The 20,830-nt window shown below is 36.0% G+C and overlaps 1 protein-coding gene across 3 annotated transcripts in view; it reads right to left on the reverse strand.

Annotated features, from left to right (window-relative positions):
- Nucleotides 1-20,830, reverse strand: part of LOC113113053 (tight junction-associated protein 1-like) — a 77,299-nt gene that overhangs the window by 7,179 nt on the left and 49,290 nt on the right. For all 3 annotated transcript variants that reach the window (XM_026279192.1, XM_026279191.1, XM_026279189.1), the window contains 4 exons: nucleotides 15,482-15,643; nucleotides 9,761-9,827; nucleotides 3,750-3,857; nucleotides 2,105-2,188 (listed from right to left, as the gene is read on the reverse strand). In XM_026279192.1, the coding sequence (XP_026134977.1) occupies nucleotides 2,105-2,188; nucleotides 3,750-3,857; nucleotides 9,761-9,827; nucleotides 15,482-15,643 (421 nt within the window). The remainder of the gene's footprint in view (nucleotides 1-2,104; nucleotides 2,189-3,749; nucleotides 3,858-9,760; nucleotides 9,828-15,481; nucleotides 15,644-20,830) is intronic.

The raw sequence follows: 20,830 nt of genomic DNA on the forward strand, positions 1-20,830 counted from the left end.
AGAAGGCAACCCGGCAATGTTCCGGAAATATTGCGGGTCCGACGTGCAGTGTGAAAGGGGCTCAAATGTTATCATAAAATGATGGTAGTTTGTCTTAGGAAGTTTGTTGTTGTTCCGTCTCTTCCATTTCTTTTTTAGATTGTGAAATAAAGGCCTAATGTAGACACCTTGTGGACCAAATAATTCAAGGTTGTGCATGTGTGACCTAAGTGTACAAGGTAAACATTGTTAAAAAATCCATCTGCATGCATATCTCTGTATGCATACTCTTCCATGCATATAAAAATGGAAGCATACTTTCAATCAAACACATGGTTCTTGGCCAGAATAATCTTCAATATGGACTGGACTTTATTCTGTATGTCAAAAGCCTGACTACATGAGACTTTATGTATAATAGCTCAGCTGTATTACGCTTAGGTCTACTAGCTTAGACCTCTTCAGCTAGTGGCATGCTAGTTGTCATTTATCTAAGCTACCCTAACAAATAAAAAGCCAAAATTTTTCAATTTCTCAAAGCATTTCTAAAGCTGTGACAGAATACACAAGTGGCCTGTTTGATGCATATGCATTTCGAGAGCAGATTAGTTTGACATGCATACAAAGAATTTTCCAAATTATGTTTCACAAGTGGATATTTTACAACACTGACATTATGTTAGCAGTACCAACATGAAAACAAGTAATGGCTTTTTGGCTTTTGGTTAAAATAATCAAAAATCTGTGGTCTCTGCATACAGAGAAATGAATTACAGAGTTCACGAGAGCGGGGCAAGAGGATAATCTGGACAGTGAATCAAATATCTTCTAAAAATACCATGGTTCCAGTAAGCTCACTCCATCACTATAGTTCTCCTAGAGAAATTATTCTACAGATTAGTCACTGCTGTCAATTCAATAAATTAAAAAGAAGAAAGATGAAAGATGCTTTGTTAATTAATTGCTGCCAAGAAGGAAGATCCTGTGCCCACACTCACTCACTCAGCCAATATGAATTTACTGCCATCTTTCTCTGCATAACCAATACGTTTGGACAAACATAACTGAACTTCTCATGATCTTCAAAACATGTTTTCATTTTAAGAATCCTGCTAAAATAGGAAAACTAGTTTAGAAAAGACTAATACAAACTGTGGCTGTTAATTAATGTCTTTAAAAACCTTAAGTTGTAATAAATAAATGTACATTTTAAATGTACATGTTGGATCCGTAAAGGAAGAGCAGGAAACAACCGTCCCAATTTCAATATTGCTCGACTTGGCTAAGAGAATGATCATTTCAATTTTATACCTCTAGAAAAAAAATGTAATAAAAGTAACTGATATATAAAAATGTGCCTAAAGTTAATGTATTTAAAACAAGAGCTAAATAGCAAATATGCAAAAGTGTTGTCCTCGGTTTGATAAGGACTTAATGCTGTTTGCAGAATAAAACAACAAGGGCAGACAGAGTGATAGATAGGTTTAATGTAGATCGCAGGCCACAGGTGATAATGTCCCGATGTGTTCAAAACCCATATGAGGTCAAGCTGTCTTATCATGCGTCTCTGTTCTTGTACCCACAGCCTGAAATCTGTACTATTTCCCCCCATGGACAGACACAAAGGCAAAACCAGACAGTTGTGTCTGGAGTTTGGCACCTTGTCAATATGGTGCCTTTTCTCTGTCAGCGAGACCGTCCGTATCCAAAGACCAACCATGTCTCGCAGCAGACTCTCCATGCTAAACACTGTCATAAAGCACATCCTGCGGACATGGCTAATTATTCATTTTTGTCAGTTAGTTGTGTTGCATAAATACTCATTGACTTTTTGGTTTGGGTGTGTTTCTCACACAAATGGCTTCAGAAGATTATAGAGTACAGATAAATGGACTTCAATGGTAATTCTATTTTTGGAGCATGGAAACTATAAAAGTAATCCGTTTTCGTTGAACAGAAAAGTGATGCTTAGACAATGTGCTTAACATAACCTGCTGTTCTTTACAAAAGTCTGAGAGGGTGGGTAAATTACAGAATTAGAATTTTTGATGAACGGTTCCTAAAAATATTGGGGGAGGGGGGGGGGGGGTTGATTTACAACTGAGAAACAGATTCTACTACTTACATCAGCAAACTTGTGGTTCCTGAAATGCGATTTATTGCACTTCAACAGCTGCACAGCCAAATTGCAATCTTGCCGATACCGCTCCTGCATGAGGAGAGGAAATTGATATAAGAACAGGCCTAAGGGAAACAGATACAAGAATACATCACATAAAGAAAAGAGATCATCATCCACTGTTTGGAATGACACTTTCCTTACATTCATCTGAAATCGTCATTTATGAAAGAAGAACAGCAAATACACACAGAGTCAATGTTTGGACATACATATGCTTCACAGGATCCTTACAAATCTGCTGAGTTAAAGGCTTATAGTTTGAAATCTAGTCTGCATGTGAACTCCAACACTGTTTAAAACGCATCCCAGGATGTCGATTGAGCAGAGTATAGACAAAGAATAATTCCGATACGGATTAATATTTTATTGACTTCCTGTTACTCTAAAATTAATCTAAGCTTAATATTCTCCCTACACTTTTTAACCAATGAATGAACCGATCTTCCAGTTGTTTGTAAACAATATTTCAACCAAATAAAATCTTTTACAGCTTGGCATACCTAGTAAAATATAGATTTGTTTTATAAAATTGCCCATAACATTTTAAGATTCTATTATTTTACATAACTTGTCCAGGTCTAACAACATTAAATAATAATAGCAATTAAAAAATATATATATTATTTTAAATCATTAGAAGTCACCTCGAGGTCCCCTTAAAAGTTTGCCGAGACCCCTAGTGGGCTCTGGACCCCTGGTTAGAAACCACTGCTCTAATACGTTGAAAAATATGTATGAGTAGTTCTATCCAAACCTTTGACTGACACTTTATAACTAAAACAAGAAAAATGGCACTCAAGGTAGCAGTCTTCAGGGATAATAACTAAAAAACCCATAAAACTGGTAAAAAATAATGGTCCTAACATCAACCTCAGAGGAACGAGTTATGATTGATGTATGCTCTATCTGTTTACGGAGATGAAGCGTTCTGTTTAAACACAGCTAACAGATGGCTATCAGTTTCTTCACTGCTATAATTAGTTCCCTGTGGCACTGTTTCATACATGTGGTGTAATAAAGGCACATTTCAGAACAACCTGCATTCTGGTGCTTTGTTATTCCTTGTGGAGTTATGCAAAATCTTAAAAAAAAAAAAAAAAAGGCATTGTTAGAATATCAATCTGTCTACTTATTTACCCTCATGTGTCACTTGAATGCGAAGAGAAGAATACAGTGTTTATATAATGTAAATCAAATTTCTTATTATGAATAGCAAATAGTCCCACAAATTTTTTAAAAGGCTGTTTTTCCTTCTAAAAATGCTAGCCTTGTGGGAAGTGTGTGTTGAGTGTTGCTGTTTATGTGCTTTTGACTCAAGATTGAATCTTACAATGAGAAGTAAATTAGTAAGGAGACTTCCCCTTGTTCTGCAGTAAAGCTCCAAAAGCCAGACATCATTTCTGGAATCTGACAGTAGACTTCAGTGAAATCCCAGCACAGATCCTCCTCATGCAACTTTCAATTTTCAGCACCAGTAGTTATCAATCCCTGTAACACTGCAGCACTGACAACACAGATCCAAAACGTGCTTCAAACACACACACACACACACACACACACACACAAAAAACTCTGATATAACACGTACATTCAGTTCCTCCAGCTTGTCGATAGTGTTTTTGGCATCCACGAGTTTATTTGTGAGCTCCACTATCTCTTGATCCATGGTTTTCTTGTCTCTTTCCACTTTACGGAGCTGTAAGGAGAAAAAAAAAAAAACGTTCATATAAACTTTAACGTGAAAGGTCTCGGATGAGGTTCAACCTCTCTCAACAACAGACCAAAACAAGTTTTCCTTCAGTCCTAATTTCATTGCTGACATGGCACCAGCTGCAAAGAAAAAGTCATTCAAGAGCCTGGAAATGTGGCTGAGGCAGAGCCCATGAGGAAAACAAATAAAGCAGGTAAGGAATCAGATTGACAATCTCATTGCAAATAAGCATCACTCTCTCTTGACACTCTCTCCTTCTCTGTATCGCCAACATTTCTGTCCAATTAGGTCTGTCTTTGATAAACCAACTTTACTAAATGAAGAACTTCAGTGAGTTTTCCTTCTGTCTGTCTTCCTGTCCGAGTTCAGGGTTTTTCTCATTGAGGAGTGAAGGAGTCTGAAGACACGTCACTCCTGCTGTGATGGCAAAGTCACTAATGTCTTTGCACTAAAATGATTGAACAAAAGCTCTCGGAAGAACTTTATAGAGGACATACTTAACAGAAGCTTTGATACTTAAACACTTCAGCCCTGCTGGCTATTGGTTTAAATGGAGACAGAGAGATACAAAGAGAGACACTGAAGGAAAAGACAGACAGACACTGTGACCCTTAATCTGAAGCTTGGCATGTCCATAACAAAGCGTTTATCTTTACAGTCAGTGTTTGACTGAAGTGGACAATGTGGACCAATAAAAGAGAGATAAGAGAGGGCAGCCTTTCAACACAATGCAGAGTCCACATGTAATAACAGCAATGCAACAGCCAGTAGAATGCACAGCACATCTGACGGAAACAGGGATAGAAAGAAACTGTTTTTATCAGTTTAACAGTGGGATTCACACCATACACAGTTGTAGTCAAGCGGTCAAAATGCCAACACGCGTCAGCACTTTGTTGCTACTCTAAAAGGCTTTTTACATCGTACTTGTATTTAAAAAAATATCTGCATGTAATAACGTGTAATTAATTTCTGTAATAACGTTTACATTTAAACTGTTGAACTTTCCCTTAACATGAACTCACACTTAAACCTAACCAGACTATCAAACCTGTCTCAAATTACCTGTTTCACACCTGAATAGAAGAAAAAGTGTTTTGAAATACAAGATGAACACAATATGTAAATTGTTCTTATTTTTGATGCAAGTACATAGTAGTTAAGGCCACTTAATATAAAGTGGGCAGAATATTAATTAACAATGAAAAAAGTTTCCAAAGTAATTGTGCCATTAATTTTTTCACAAAGAAATAAAAATTGCAGCAAACATTTAAAGTCCTAGCACGAAAAATATTAAAAATCATGTGTAATTCCACAATTCCCCATGAAGTACTACACTTCCCATAATCCTAAAGAGAAATCAACCAATCACGGCAAAGCGGCACATTCACTGTGCACTCTCATAAAGATCTGAAAATCGAACCTCTCTACACTCTCAAACTGTTCTTATGTTTGAGTATTTTGTTATAAACACTGTTTTTATATATTGTTTTTAAAACAATGTTTGAATTGTTTCCAAACTGAATCAGTAATTTTATATTTTAATCACAGCTACCTGTCAAAAAAATTGTTTGAGGAAACTTTGATATAAATTCTTTATTTTACTATGTACAGTAGCACTTCTCAAAGCAATTATAACAATAAAATAATAATATGAAAATATTAAAAGATAATATATTTTTAATATAGCATTTTTCTTTAATTTTAAAATGAAAAGAAATTGTTAAATTTTCATTTGATTACATTTTAAAAGATTACATTGTTAATGTTTTATGCCTTCATTTGATTACCACTATTTTATAATATATTTACATTAAATTATGAATACAGAAAATTTTAAACGGACAACAAAACATTTCATTATTTTTTATTTTTTTACATTTCAGGGCCCTATAATTGTTCAGTTAATAATAATAATAAAAACTAAAATACAAAACAAAAATAAAAAAATGTAATAAAACTATTAAATAGTTCATTTAAGCTTTATTAATTTTATTAATTAGAGATATTTGATTATTAAAATTTTAGCTATGTATTCGAAGTCCAGAACATTTACACAGAAAACATGGAATTTAGAAAAAAATAAAATAAAAGATTTCATAGGGCGAAAGGTGACTAGAACCAGAGCCGGATGGTTTGGTTTCTTTAAATGAAAGTGGGTGGCCTGACTGTAGAGCTTTGCCATTATTGGCTGATCTCTCTTCAGGATTATGGGTAATGTAGTGTGTGTCCATTCTTACAGAAGACTTCACTAATAGCCTTACAGAAGATTTTTTTATTTTTGGCTCATTTTTTTTGGCCTTATATAGTGTTTCTATCTCATAGTGGCCTTAAATTGTGTAAAAATATAATTTGTAATTCACAGTTTTTAATGAACATTTTCTATTCTTACCGTGTTTGCAAAGTTGTGCTGTGCATTTTAACCACTGTGTTAAACATTTGGACTGCAATCTATTGCATGACATCTATTCCAGAATCCCTGTCCACATGCACACACACACACACACACACACAAACAGGCATGGCCATAGCTATATCCAGCCATCTACTGCAGGAAGAGAGGAGAGGAGACAGGAAGGAGATGCAATGAGTCATGGGAATGATATCCACGGCGATACTTATTGGGAGAGCAGACACAGACAGACAGAAGGAACTGGATAAATAGAAAGAATGAGAACGCAACTGCATAGACCCAAGTTTGACTGATGGCAGCCTGATGACGACGATGATGATGGTGATGATGGTGAAATACCCCAAGTCACAAGGCAGCATGAGGGGAGAGGAAAGAAAGGCAGAGAAAGATTTAATTTTGCACTTATTCTTATGTTTTCATTAAACTGTATGTCTACAAATATAAAGACAATCAAAGAAAGAGGACAGAAAGATAGAAACTAGTCACGATGGTAAAAACGATGGGCCCTTCACGAAGTGAAACAGGTCGGCATGGGATAATCCCTGAGCAGAATGACACCCGTTTCACCTGTGACTGGCAAAGCTCTACGCAGAGGTCATGGACATATGAATATGAACATAAATCATCGTGAGCTAATGCTGTCCTTATACACGCATGGAGTCTCCAGACGTGATTAAGAGCGAGCGGCTCAATCTGAAGTCTCCCAGTCATGTTAAATTACTCTAGAGATAATTTTGCCCAGCACCTAAAAGTGATAAATGATTCCTAAAATAACTTATTTTAGATGCATGTTTGATTAAATTTTCATTTGAGCGAAACTGGAAAAAGGCAGAGTCTGGGAAAAATGTAGATTCAGATTGGCTTTAATAAGACATGGAATCCTTTAAGAATTTATTACAACAATCAACAGCAGTTTCCAGCGATGCGTCCTGTGTTCAGAAAGCATCATACTGCACTCCCGACGCATGGTTCCTGTGATGCATTATCACATTCAAATAATCCTAAAACAGCATTCATCCTAACTGAAAAACATTGTAGGAGGACGACTGCGGTCTGGGACAGTTATGATGCATTAGAAGATCCAGTGGGAATTGTTTTATACTCACTAAAGAAAAAGAGGCTTAGGAACAAATTTGTACATTTATTCAATCTTTAGCTTTTGATGTTGTTCATTTCTCTCTCTCTCTCTCGCTCTATGGGCCCTATTTTAACGATCTGAAACGCAAGTGTCAAAGCGCGAAGCGCAAGTAAGTTTGTGGGCGGGTCTCGGCGCTGTTGCTATTTTCCTGGCGGGATAAATGGCTCTTGCGCCCGGCGCAAATCTAAAATGGGTTGGTCTGAAGTAGCTTCATTATTCATAGGTGTGGTTTGGGCGTAACGTGAAATAAACCAATCAGAGGGTCATCCAACATTCCCTTTAAAAGCAGGTGCGCAAGTGCCATTATGGATTGCTATTATTATGGCGTATTTACCAGGCGCACGCCAGGAGCGGTTCACAGCCGAGGAGACTGATGTTCTTGTAAGAGCAGTGAAAGACAGAGAAGTTGTGTTGTATGGGGATGGGAGAAACCCACCCAAAATAGCGTCGGTTAAACAAGCGTGGGAGGAAATAGCCACAATTGTTTCATCGATTTTTTTTCCTGGTTCCTGACGGACAAACCAATTTGTCAGATGTCCTTATATACATATATGACCTCAAACAGGTCTGATCCTTAATTACTACAATTAGCCTGAATAATTTGTAAGCTAGATTTATGCCTATTTTTTCACATCTTCGTGGCACACCACAATGATTTCCGTCATCTCAAGTGTTAATATTTTTTTAGTGTAACAATTTATGATTTGCAAAAATAACTGTTGCATCTGTGTAGATTACATGAGCAAAGTGTATGCGCGTTGTGCACGCTATACATTATGGTCAAGCATGCGCCCCTAAAATAGCATAATGAACAACGCGCAACGCGCCACTGACTTTAGACTAGTTTTTTTCTGGTCAGTGGCGCAATTGTTTAATGGAACAGGAAAATAGCACCAGGGATTGTTTGCGCCGGAACACGCCTCCTTTTTTGCGCTGAACCGCCCAGGGAGCGCAAGTTCATTCACTAGTTTAGCGACGTGCTTCTGTGGTGGGAAAAGCGCGCTTTGCGCGGGTGCAAAATAGGAATGACACATGCGTCGGTGTACAAAGTCAATTGCGCTGGGTGCAAGATAGGGCCCTATCTCTCGATTGTTCTCAGACAATTACTTCGTCTTTGTTTGAGCACTAAAGCACAAAAAAAAATTCATCCAAACAAAGCTTTTATGAAAAAAGCATGCAAAAACATGCTGAATTCTGTCTGCTACCGAATCGCCTGACTGATCCATCAGCACAGCCTTAACCGTGACTATTTTGACCACAACCAGATCATTCGGGGAACTCTGCATTTGTTGTTCTTTTTTTTCATCAACATCAATGGCAAATCAATCATTTTTAAAGGGAGCGGAATTTGCTTTGATTTCTTGAGACTTAATTTTAATCAGTACTAGAGAGGCCGATAGATGACAACACGTCAACACTCAACTGTAATGGGTATTTTCCTGCAGAAATGTTTTATAGCCTATGCCATGAAAAAAATTATACATTTAACATCAATGCTTGAAAATCTTTAAAGGGACAGGTCACCCAAAAAAGTATATTCTCATCATTCTCGCACACTCATGTCAATCCAAACCTGCATGACTTTCTTTTCTGTGCAACATAAAAGGTGAATTTTTGATGAAAACCCTAGTTATTCTTTTCTAATTTATGTAAATGAAGGACTGAAAAGCTCAAAAATAGCACAAAAAAAAAACATGTGAATAAAAAATAAATAATGATGTGCATGAATTGTATAATCTATACAAAAAGTAAGAACTGTCCATTCTGATTTCATTTAAATTGTGCGATATGAACAGCTGAAGTTTTTAGGAAAACCTTGACAACAGTTTTAAGCAGTGGGAAGTGACTATGATCATCCATGGCATGATTATTTGCCCATCACGGCTCAACTATAAAGGCAGGGTCCAAAATGAACATCCAGAAAGAGCCAAAAGTGAGTCAGAATTGGCTTTCCACTTGGCGAGTAAACAAAACTCACAGTTGGTTTGAAGCAGAACTGCACCGATTTAAAACACAATGCAAAAATAACGGCGTTTTGATCTCAAGTGCCAATCAAAGCAACACAATCACTGTTGCTTGTCTTCCAACAACAATTTTCCCAGTGGAAAACTAACTTCCAGCATGCATGAGTGGCATGAGCAATACTGTTACTTGTTTGCTAGCCCCAGGAGAATGAAACAAAGCAAAAGGTTCCTACTCAATTACAGTTCATAATACTTATGACGAACTGACTGCGAGTGGCATCATTAGGGCACAAGGAACAATTAAACGGCAATAAAAGAGATCAGTGTTTAGGATAAAGGACTTTAGAAAGGGAAAGTGAAGTGTAGAGGTTACCAGGGCGTGAAGTTTCTCCTCCAGGTCTTGATTAGCTCTCTGAGACGCCGTGTAGCTGTTCTGAAGTCTGTGGGGGAACAAAACAAATGAATGTCACGGTCAAGGTATAAAACTATATCCAGATCTTATATGATATATCCTGGTGCGGTGTGGGATTGAGATGGACATCAAACACCACATACAGGATCACAGGACTTTATATCACAAATTTATGAATGTGTATAATTCAGTTTAAACTTAAAATAAAGTAGCACATATACAATGTATGCAGTCTGTTACGCTCACCTAGGCTGAATTTATTTGCAGTACAAACAGCAATATTGTGGAAATATTATTATTATTTATAATTAAAGTTTTTTGAATATATTTTAAAATGTTCCTGTGATCAAATCTGAATTTTCAGCATCATTACTCCAGTCTTCAAAAATCATTCTAATCTACTGATTTGCTGCTATTGTTATCAGATGTTGAAAATACTTGCACTGCTTTTTTTTGCTGCTTTTTTTCAGATGCATGTGATAAACTCAGATAAACCCCGCCCCCTTTGTTGTGTGTTCCTGGGGGCGGGGCCATGTAGTGCTGCTTTAGAGAAGAGGAATAGAAAACTAGGGGTGCATGTAAAAATCTGTTCATATATGAATCACGATTCTGTCTTCTAATGGTTCTAATGATTCACAAGCTTCAAAACCAATCTTCTAAAGCAGCAGTTCTCAATCCTGTTCCTCACGTCTCCCTGCTCTACATCTCTCTCTCTCTCTCCCTCTCCAATAGTCAGATCAGCTCCAACAAACGGTTTCATTTATACACTTATTTTCACAGTAGCATTGAGACACGTTATACATGGATGCACGTACAGTTGCTGTGCTGTATTAAAGCTTTAATCAGAATAAAACTATTTATTAAAAGCTAACAGAAGTAGTAGCATTTACAAACAACAGCGTATCTAAAAGTATGAGATTACAACAAACAAACACAGCATTAAGAGCCGTGCTTGCACAGGTTCTGCCCTCTTCATTAATATTCTCAATCGGGCTCAAATTGATAAGCAATATAGAGGACGTTATTGTTTACAATACATCCGGAGCACATTCTGAACTTGAGAGAGGCGGGATGTTCAGACGCGCTCGAGACGGTTTAGCCAATCACAACACACCGAGCCAGCTGACCAATCTCAGCCCATCGTGTATTTCTGAGGGAGGGGCTTCATAATAACAGGAAATAAATCAAGCCGTTTGTCAGAGAAGGGACAGATCGCTGTGCAATAAAGCTAAATTATGTGAAAAATAATGTGTTTTTAAGAAATGAAGCAAGAACATGTTAGACTGCACCCCATAAACACAATCAAGCATAGAAAAAAATCTAAAATCAAAAAGTAAACCACCCCTTTAATAGCTCACACAAAATGAAAATCTCTGTTTCTGAAAACTATCCTGGCCATTATTTTTTCATATAATTGAAGTGAATAGGCATTATGATACTTTATTATATGGAAAAGAGCAGCCAGGATAGCCATATGGTATTAAAACTATTCTTTTAAAAATGTAGGTAGTACTAAACAGGTTTAATATTAATTCAATTTTAATAATTTACACAGTAGATTTTCAGAGGTTAAAAAGTATTAGACCAAACACATCTAAGAAATGAAGGGTGGGCTACATGAAGTGTTGCTGATCCCTTTTGATTTCATATCTTCATTGAATCAACACTGAATTCATGAAATTAGATTCAGCACAAGGTGCCAAGGCTTCAGTTTATAAAACTTTTAGAAGAAAGCATAAAAAAAATACAGAATGTGCTTGCAAAGACCATCAGGCCTTATTGCCACATTATCTCCAAGTTCTGCCTTTCTGTTTACAGCGCAAACCTCCTTCTCAATCAATCTTTCCCTCTCGTGGATCAATACTGTTTCGGTGCCCGGCAGATCATAAGGGACTTTCACTGTCTGGCTTCATAACAATTAGAATCGAATCAATTAATTTTAGCAAGCACTGGTGATTTGCGTCGAGCACAGTCATAAACTCTCGCAGCAGCTCATAGCTGCGGATGGCATGTGCTGATGGAACGCAATAATTACTCCTGTCTCCGAAGCGGAGTAAATTCAATAAAAATGCACCGAATAAACAAGTAATTAAGCAAACCAACATCTATAACAATACCTCTCATTCGAGGGTTCCCAGAGCCTCCAACACCTGGTGCAAATCGCCACAGCACATGTGACAATATTACGGCGTTAGATCAGAGATGGCATTCAAACGCCTACGCTGCAGAATCTCTAACCACTTTCAATCCAATTAGGCTATTATCTGCGGAGAACTGGCATGCAGGTTTAGGATGTGGCAGGCGGGGAAATGGAGGAGCAAATGTGAGCACCACACTTCTCTGATGGAAAGAATGCTGGGTAATTCAATCGCTCTGCCGTCTGAAAGCATATAAGCCTGAGATGCATCCTGATTGGAGATAAAGTGGCACGATTGCAGCCAAATTACACACCGACTCAATCACAAAGCACTGCACTCAGAGCGCCAGGGGCATATCAGGCCGATCCGAGCCCATGATTAAATCTGCACTCGTATCTGCTGATCTAAAGTACATCTGAGTACATTTTTTTGTCCATCTTGAAAGCCAAAAAGCTGCATGAAAGAGACAATCACAGCTAGGGTTGGGAATCGAGAACAGGTTCTTGGAGAGCGTGTATACAAATATAACAGTTAATATTTCATTAATTTAGGGAAATTAACAAGTGACTCAGCCCTCAAGGGACTATTTGGCCAACAAGCTTATTCCTGTAAAATGTTATAGATAGTGTAAAAAACATCAACTTTGAAATACATGCTGATTGAAGGACTAGAATAACACAACACTACATTCCATTAAGGTAAAATAGTAAAAAAACATAATAATAGTTCATTTAAATGGAAACAAAACTAGAAAAAAATGATCAAAGCAACCAAATGAATGATATGTATATATATATGTATATATATATATATATATATATATATATATATACACACATACATACACACACACACACTATATTCCACTTCTGTTCATACAACCTGTGTAAAAAAGCAGCAAACAACAAAACAACCTGTCTGCATGTCAGAGGCAAGTTACACAGATTAACTGCTAAGCCCTTACACAAATAGCACAGCCTCACAGCGAGCTCACTCTCATTAAAATCAGCCACAGTCTTACTGCTGTTCTCCTCCCTTACCTGTAATAAAACTAACACACTATGGCTCTCAAATGCAGTTCTTAATTAGCTGGCAAAAACACAAGGCATTTGTCAAACAATAGAGCTGCTTGACGGCCTGTTAAACATTTTTTATTTATTTCCAGAAGACTAGGCTGTCAAGCACATTTTTTAAATAGCACAAATGAAACCTCATTTGTTGAGTCAATTTAAATGTCACTACTGTAATAATTCATTTTTTTAAATTACATCGTTATTCTGATTAGAAATTACACTGAATGAAAGAATGAAATAACTTGAACATGACTCAAATGAACACTGCTGTGGTGTATTAGATCCAAACTGATCAAGAGTTATAAATTCACAACTTCCATTTCCATTTCCATTTCTATGAAATTCCTTAACCAAATGTGTTTGTTTTTTTTTAATGTTTTTTTTAATGACATCTGGTTTAGTTAACGATTCTTTAACCTGATAACGGTCACGCACGTTTTTGAAGATAGACTTGAATGTGCATGATACAAACCTAAATTTTTATATTTCATGACTGAAAACATTTTGTAACATGATTTTGATGTGCCATTTACATGGTAATGCAATGTCTGATTTTAAAATGGGTTTTGAAGGATGAATTTTGAGATTTTATGTTTTCAAGTGATATATAACTTCTGATGATTTCTAAAATGTGATAGAGAAAAAGGCAACGAGGAAGTCTTTTTTTTAAACAAAGGTCAAAGCTCCTTTTGTAATGTAGATTTCTGAGGGTGCACTCTTGTCATAAATTGATCTATTACTTTTCCTACATAATCTTTAACAAAAAATATTGGTATAATATATATTTGGGAGTCTTAGACCTTTCCAATGATATATAGTTTGTCAAGATTAGATTAAATTTGTTTGTAATATAGTATAGTCAACGTAGGTGTCCCGAATACGGGACGGGGTGACATTTAACAGGTTAAAATGTCTCCACCATGCTAAAGTACTGTTTCCTGTGCTGCCACTGATTCTTCAGCACAATGAGAACATTATTACGTTTTATACGAATTGTTAGTGTACAGGTCATTTCAAACATGATAAAGTGATAGAAAATATTACTAAAATTATTAAACCCTGATAAGAAAGGTCTTCCAGATGTTTTATATGTGGTTATTATCTAGACAAGTTTGCAGTCCCCTCGTCTTCTTCTGGACTGTCGTCTACCCAGCATGCTTTGCACTGCTGATCTTGCGGTGCTTTGTAATGCGGTCTGCAGCAGGGGTCCACAGCTGATGGTGAGTGGGATTAAAGTGAACGCTGCCAGCTTCATATAACTACAGAGAGCTCATTAATTTGGGTGCTTTGATCATAATCATTCAAATGAATTGCAGGGGTATGTGTTATCTCCCTCCCTCATCCACGCCTGCAACTTCAGTAAAAAAACGTGCTGCATCCACCTCATTCCTCAAAGACTCTTGCCATTTTGCGGTCAGAGAATTTGATTAAACGTTTTTGTCCTATGATTTTCACAATGCAGAAAATGCTGATGGATTTATAAATCCCAGTCAAACAAACTGAATTCACAGTATAACGCAGAATGTCACAGAATCAAAAGTAGGGCTCTACAATCAATAAAATCACAATATAGACTAACGTCTGTGAATATTAAACTGCAAAAATCCTTGACATTTAAATGTGTCTGTTGGTTGCTCTGCGTGTTTCTGTGAGTGCGCAGTTAAATTTACTACACACACAAACATGCGTGACGCTCTTAGTTTTTTCTGCGTCTGTCGTCATTATATGAGGACATGAACACATGAACTTCAATCTCCAGAGCTGGTCTGAGTCACTTATCCTGTATTTCACTTTTTACAACATATCAGATACCCAAACTTAAAGGTCTTCATAACAACCCGTCAAAATAAAAGCTTGTTTTAAGAAATTGTGAATCTTTCCACTTAATTTTCAAGCTTAAACCTATGGAAGCCCATTTCATCCTCTGAATAAGTTTTTTTTTTTAAAAAGGTTATTACATCATTTTATCTTACAATTCTTATTTTCATTCTCAGAATTTCACATTTATATCTCACAGTTCTGACTATTTTACTCGAAATTGAAAGTTTATATCACGCAATTCTGAGAAAGAAAAAAAATTGCGAGATAAAAAAAAAGTCTCAATTACCTTTTTTATTTTTTGTGCCGGAAATGGACTTCTATATAAACCATTGGCCACCAAAAATAAAAATAAATTTTTTCATTTTTCATTTGATTATATTTTAAATTAAATTATTAAAATGTAATTAAATCAACATGCTCCATTGCCTTCGTTTGATAAATTTATGATCTCATGATTTCAGTTTAAATGTACTTTTTGATTTGCTGCTCAGGAAACATTTCTTATTATTAGTGTTGAAAACCGTCTTTTTAAGGGTCCTTATACTTCAAAAACTGTATTTGGAATAGACTATTTTTTGTACCAATATAAAAAGTCTATACAGTCACTTTTGACCTATTTAATGCATCCTTACTGAATAAGAGTAACTTACCTTCTGAACTTGTCTCTCATTTTCTCCAGGTCGTCTCTGGTTCGACCCAGCTCTGCCTGCATGTAATGCCGACCGGTTTCAAACTCCGTCTCCATTGCCTCCATCTTATGAGTGGTCTGGGAGAGCCGGCGACGGAGGTCTTCATTTTGCTGCTGCAGGATCCTGAGAAAAATGAAAAATGCATCACTGACAAACTGTTTGTCAAATCGAGTTCACACTATTGTAGAGGTAAAGGGCAACACTTTAAAGCATTCTCATGTATTTCCATTTTCATTTTACTACAGTAGCATAAAATAGTCTTTAATATGAATACCAAAGTCTGTTCATCATTCCCTTCATGCCTGGAAAAGCATCAACGCACCCATTCCTGATGTGCATCTGTGCAAGCTCACATTTCCACTCAACACATAAAGCATTCATTTAATAGCTCTCTGTCATGTTTGGGATCATTTTACAGCTCTTATTCTGAACAGAATTGCAAAGAAGAGGTGGTTGTGATACTTAAAGGAAAGGCTGTTATGGTGTCTCTCCCACATCATGAGCATCTTAAAAAGTGTGTGCAATGCACCAGGTTTGACATTAATGAAGCCAAAAGGCAGTAAAATGTGGCATGTGGCAAAACAGTTTGCATCATGCATGATTCATATGGGGTACTTTAATGACAATTTAATGGTGTTTTTTGGACCTCAACACCATCCATCTTCCATTTAGTGTGACATTTCAACTGTTTTTAAAAAATAATTTAACATAAGTGTTGAAGGCTTATCCCCAAAGTCTCTTGTTTATCCTGTCCTCTTCTCATGGAAGTCACAGCTTCTATAGTTCAATGTTTTATACATTAATGCGATCTGAACCTTTGGGTTAAATCCTGTTTCCAGTGAACGCTCAAAGAAACTGGACAAGACGTTACATAACTTTATTCGAGTCAGATTAAATTTATATGAGCCAGATATATAAAATAATGCATGCCATTGTTCAGCTGCTTTTTGTCTAGAGTATTCATTCAAACATCAGCTGTAATTTTTAGTCCATCATCATGTAAGCTTTGACTTCACTATTATTATTTTTTTTATCTATAAAACCCTACTTTGAGCACCATTTCTGTCTAGTTTAGTTTATGATCTTTCATTTAAAACCATTTTGGCTTCAAGTTGTCTTAATTTGATATATTCGTGTGTGTATTTCTCATTTACTTTTATACAATTACAAAAAAATCTTAAACTCCAAGTTCCACGTCCCATTTTTTTTATATAGATGTGAAAGTGCATTATTCAGGCTTAAATTGGTATAATTCATGGACGCTTTGGAATACAGACCTAAGGTTGGACTCTTTATTAAAAAAAAAAAAAAAAAGATAATCTGCAGATTATTGCAGAAGTTGAATCATTTCAAAATATTAAAGTATCAAAAAATTAAAATGTTTAAATTTACTCTTAAGAAAATGCACTGTACCATTTTTATTTTATATATAAAATATATATATATATTTTGGTTTATTCAAACAGCCAACGGGTGCCATCACAACTCCATTGAAATTTTTAAAAGCATTTGTCAATTTTATAAAAAGTTTTGATTCTAAGAGACCACCTGACTCCACCCACTAAGGGGAAGGGACCGCCAAGAGACATTAAAGTACCATTTCCATGGTAACTCAATGTCCAATTTCAAAATGGTTTTCAAAGGATGCATTTTGAGGTTTTAATTTTTAGGGCCGGTGGCACTTAAAAGTTAAAAATAAATGCTGTTCTTTTAAACTTTCCATTCACATATGTGCACGCCTCTCACTCTTCACTGGTTGCTATTTGATTGCGTCATATCATTATTCGTTACATGTCTTTTTGCTTTTCGCTTAGCCGAACACCACTTTGGTTGCCGAACATTTGGTGCATTCCTAATATTATTTCATTGATAACAAATGTGGCTGCATGCAGATGAAATATTCTGAAGAAATATAATTAACAAATATAAATATTCAAACAAATATATTAGAAAAAAAGGAGGATGTGTTATATATTTTATGACTTGACACGACTTAATTTAAAAAGTAAGACACTTTTTATAGATATGTTTCTCCTGTCTGTGTGTTCAGTATTCACTGAGTTTTGGTTTATTTTTGTGACATGTTTCAGAAAGTAGTACACGAAGACAGAGACTGCAGAAAGTGCACAATGTTTCTTTACTTTACAAAAACACAGCGTTCTGTTGTTATTATGAGTGTATACAAATAAAAGTAGACCCCTTACAGATTTGAATGATGTATTGCTTTTATCTGTAAAATCAAAAATGACAGAATAATATAGTTAATTTTGGCGTTATCAGGGGAAAAAATGCCACAAACGGAGCCAGTTCGTTCGTCGAACTCAGAGAGCTAAAAATATAATTAACAAAAATAAATGTAAAAATACAGTTTCATGGTCTGTACAACATATTTATGTCTGATAAATGTTCTTAAGTCTCAGACCTTATATACTCCGTAATCTTAACAGTCATGCCAATAAAGCATCTTGGACTAAAAAATAACAACAGTGCAAAACTAAGAGGACGGCCAGTAAACAAAACCCCCTATAGACTCCATCTTAGGACTGGAGGTGGACCTCAGCTACAAGAGCCTTCACAGCATACATCCAAGACACAGGGAGAAGGTGTCAAACACATAATGATGCCTCAGCCTACACCCCAGCCAAGACTCCTGAAAGCTGCCAATTACTCCAAAGAAAACTGTATCCACAATACTTTCAAGCAACCTGAAGGTGATGAAATGGGGACTGGTGAGGCTGGGGCATGGTTTCCAAGCCTGACGCACAAACTACATGTGTGCAAAACACTGAACGATTCTGAGCCCGATGATTAAAAGGCTCTCTGCAGTACAACATTAGGCTAATTGTTGTGCATACAGAGAGCGAGTTAAGTGTTAGTCATGCAGGTGTGTGAAAGTGTGATCAGGAGCAGTGTGTGTGTGTAACTGGCTCTGTGGTGCTTAATGGGCAACTGCAGCTTTTGTGGGTGGATTTCCATTTATATGTCAAGCATCAGAGTTTTGGAGAAACAGATATGAATGACAAAGGGAAGTCTGGAACTAGCCTGTATAGTCTTGTTTCCCTCACAGAATCAATAGTTGAGTTATTCAGAGTAATAACTGAACTAATCTGAACAATTTATTTCACATTTCATGTGCTGATATAATTCCACAGATTTCCCCTAATACGTTATCACCATTAAGTCATCATTAAACGTACATAATACATCATTTTTAATTGTATAAAGTATAATAAACACGAATAGAGGCAGAGCCTACAACAACATTTTAAATCAATGTAGTACTACATACAAAATTTTACGAGTTTCTGTGGAATTCTGCAGGCAGTAAAACAATTCATTCAAAAAACGTGAATGTCACATTGACTTCATTTGATTTTATTTAAGCTTCCTGACAACTGGGTCATTAGAGTAGATTCGAAATCGCAAAAAGACCTTCTTAGTCTCTGAAAGTTTGCTTTAATTTGGCTAATTTAATGAGTTTGATTAATTTCTTTCAGTCAGTTCCATGTCTCCATTTCAGTGAGCTTACTCAAAACTGATTCATTTGTAATCACTATGTCCCAGTATGTCATTTTAATACATTAAATAATACATTGTAATTCAGTTTGGAGAAAAGCATCTGCCAAATGAATACATTTAAATCTAATACTTTTTATAAAAACGATGCGTTGCTGAAACCGCAGTTTATTACGTTGACTTGATATCCTGCATAAAAATTCAAATGGATAAATACGGTTTGTTCTTGCCTTCATTTAAAGAAAACCAGTGTCAAACATGCCTTAATTTACTTTAATCAGACTTTGTATGGCATTCTTTTCTTTACATTAACATACTTGATGTAATATAATGTCTCTATTTAAAAATATCGAAGACATATGAAATGTAAATGGATGATAGAAATTGCATAATACGGTTTAATTCATCTTAATTCAGCTTTACTCAATCTAGCTCATTTAAAAGTAATCTGGCAGCATCTTCTATCAAATTCAGTTGGTTAATTATTACACAAAGAAAAGCACAAAACTTGATAGCAGTCTTTTTTCTTTTTTTTTTTGGAAACAGTAAAATAAACGATGTAGCTGATCACAGCTTCACCTCTTACAGTTAAACCTGTTCTCATAACAATTCTATCAAGTGCTTCAAACTTAATGAAGAATCTTATCAGGACCAGCGAAAGCCTGAGCAGGAGGCATTTACACTTCCTGATGCCTGAAGCACAAAAGAGTAATTAAACTCTGGTGTAACGATGGGAGTTTAGACACGCTCCACCATTCAGGGAAGATTAGATTTTATTTATTATCACAAGGGTTTATGTATAAACATACCCAATCTCAAAAATATTCAAGCTAACCCATTACTTTATTTCACTTTTTTCTTTTAACGTCATGGAGTAAAATATTATACATTTTAGCTCCTTTTGGACTTTAACATTATAAAGGTAGTGAGAATTTGATTCAGTTCAGAATTCAGACCATTGACTCCTCTATTCAATTCAGTCTAATTTGCGAAACCAATTTTAAGTATTAATTAATAAGAACTGAGCAAGTGACAGTACATTGAGCTGCATGTTCGTTTTTGCATGAGCTCAGTGTTTAAAATGCAACAGAAAGCTGTGCTAACTAATTATTATCAAGATATATGCCTTATACAACTGATAATATTTATATATAACAGCAAAAATAATGACTTTCAATGACTTTCATGACTATCAATGTTGGTTAATTAGCGCTTCTCTGATAGTGTGTTTTGATTCCATCAGTGTCTATTAAGTGCACACGTTTACAACGGGTAAGCATGTGAGCCAACACATATCAGCTAAATGTTCCAAATCTACATCACTGTGTTATCAGACGAGGAGTGATAGCAGACAGACTCGTGGGAATCGAATTCCACACAGCAGCTCAAGCGCCATTTAACACACAGAAATCCCATTTGACAGAAATCAAATCTTTCATTGACAGGCTGCCGAGATTCCTAAGAATATGCAACAGCTTTTCCTTTTCTGGGTTTTTCCAGTTTCTCTCACAGTTCAGAGTGAAGGAAGCACAATCTTCATACACCTGCCAATGAGACACCGCTTAAAGCAACAGGAACATCAATGATTCATGCTAGAGACCTAGAAGAGGGCAAGGGTTTGAAGCTATAAATACACCAATGTAACTCTTTTTAGTGGCAAATCGCCTGCTCACATAGTCACGTTTAGAGCACAAATGGAGCAAGACAAAAGATAAATTAACAGATAAATGTTAAAAAAAAAAAAAAAAGCAAAGAGAAAGTGAGCTTGTGCTTTTAAGAGACATACCCCTAAGC

The sequence above is a fragment of the Carassius auratus genome, chromosome 13 (assembly GCF_003368295.1).
Source record: "Carassius auratus strain Wakin chromosome 13, ASM336829v1, whole genome shotgun sequence".
NCBI classification, from domain to species: Eukaryota; Metazoa; Chordata; class Actinopteri; order Cypriniformes; family Cyprinidae; genus Carassius; species Carassius auratus.